General features: G+C 33.6%; 1 protein-coding gene across 1 annotated transcript; it reads right to left on the reverse strand.

Moving 5' to 3' along the window:
- Nucleotides 1-231: 231 nt before the first annotated feature.
- On the reverse strand, nt 232-1,064 carry LOC109593385 (uncharacterized; the record flags this gene model as incomplete). The annotated part of the gene is made up of 2 exons (XM_020008485.1): nt 232-588; nt 696-1,064. Coding segments are annotated over 2 exons (726 nt in total), but the record flags the coding sequence as incomplete, so codon positions are not given.
- Between the last annotated feature and the right edge of the window lie 149 nt (nt 1,065-1,213).

Consider the following 1,213-nt stretch of genomic DNA (forward strand, 5'->3'; position numbering starts at 1 on the left):
CTGTAATGAAACAATAGAGAATGGATAAGAAGAGTGAGAACTTGGAAATAGTTAGTGACATTATTACTTAGTTAAATCACAGAAAGGCTTCAGATAGACTAGTGGTACTGGTAATACATCAAAAACAAACTTTGAACCAACAATACTGTATTGGGCTTTGCATATACTGTGTACTGCTTGGCATTGTACTCTTGGCATTACTGTATACAGCATACACATTGATCTACTTACCCATCACTGTAATAGAAGTATTAGCATTAGCTGATGTACTCGTAAGATATGTGTAACTATTAGGAGCAGTCACTTCAACGTTACAAGTATACATTCCACTATCATCAGCATCATCCAATGGATAGAACATTACTGTTGCATTATAATGTAATGTATTGATCATATTGAGACCCTCAGTAATAGTAGCATCAGCTGAACCCATAGGAACATTAGTACCATCACGTGTCCATTGATTAGTGACAGTCACTGGTATAGTAACTAAAGGATCTAACATTATGTCACATTTAATGAAGAATGATGTCCCTGCATATAATGTATCATCACGTTCCTTTGATATAGTAACAATCACTGGTAGAACTGTAAGACAATGAAATTAATTTTAATTAACTACTTTAGCATGACATAATATGTATAAACATGCAAATTTTATGCTTTATTTTAAAATGCACAGTAGAGTAACTTACAGTGAACAGTCAAATTAAAAACATCACTAGCTTCTTGAGAATCATATGTAGCAGTGCTAGAATCATCAGTGTTATTATAACCAGTTACATTAAATTCAGCCATACATGTATACATTCCAGCATCTTCAAACCTCACTGGATCCAGTATTAGAGTATAGTTAGTAACTGAACCAGTATCATCTGTTGTGATAGTGTATGGTTTATTTAAGTTAGAGAGCATTTCCATATTTGTATCATTCATTTTCAAGAAAGTAATCGATGGTGTTACTACTAATCTCTCAACTGTTATTATGGTACATGTTATAGTTAAACTCTGACCAACTTCAACTGAACCAGCTGATGAGAAATCTACTGTCATTGGAGGAAGGCCTATAGTGAAAGACAGAATAAGTAGGGAGAAGAGAGTGTGTGTATTTGTGTAGAGACAAAGAGCATGAGAATTAACAATAAATGCAAAAGAGGTTGAGAGGAGAGAATTATAGGCAATAGAGGAGCAGTATATAATAATTTACTTTCAA

The sequence above is a fragment of the Amphimedon queenslandica genome, unplaced genomic scaffold (assembly GCF_000090795.2).
Source record: "Amphimedon queenslandica unplaced genomic scaffold, v1.1 AMPQUscaffold_1763_Cont26230, whole genome shotgun sequence".
NCBI lineage: Eukaryota > Metazoa > Porifera > Demospongiae > Haplosclerida > Niphatidae > Amphimedon > Amphimedon queenslandica.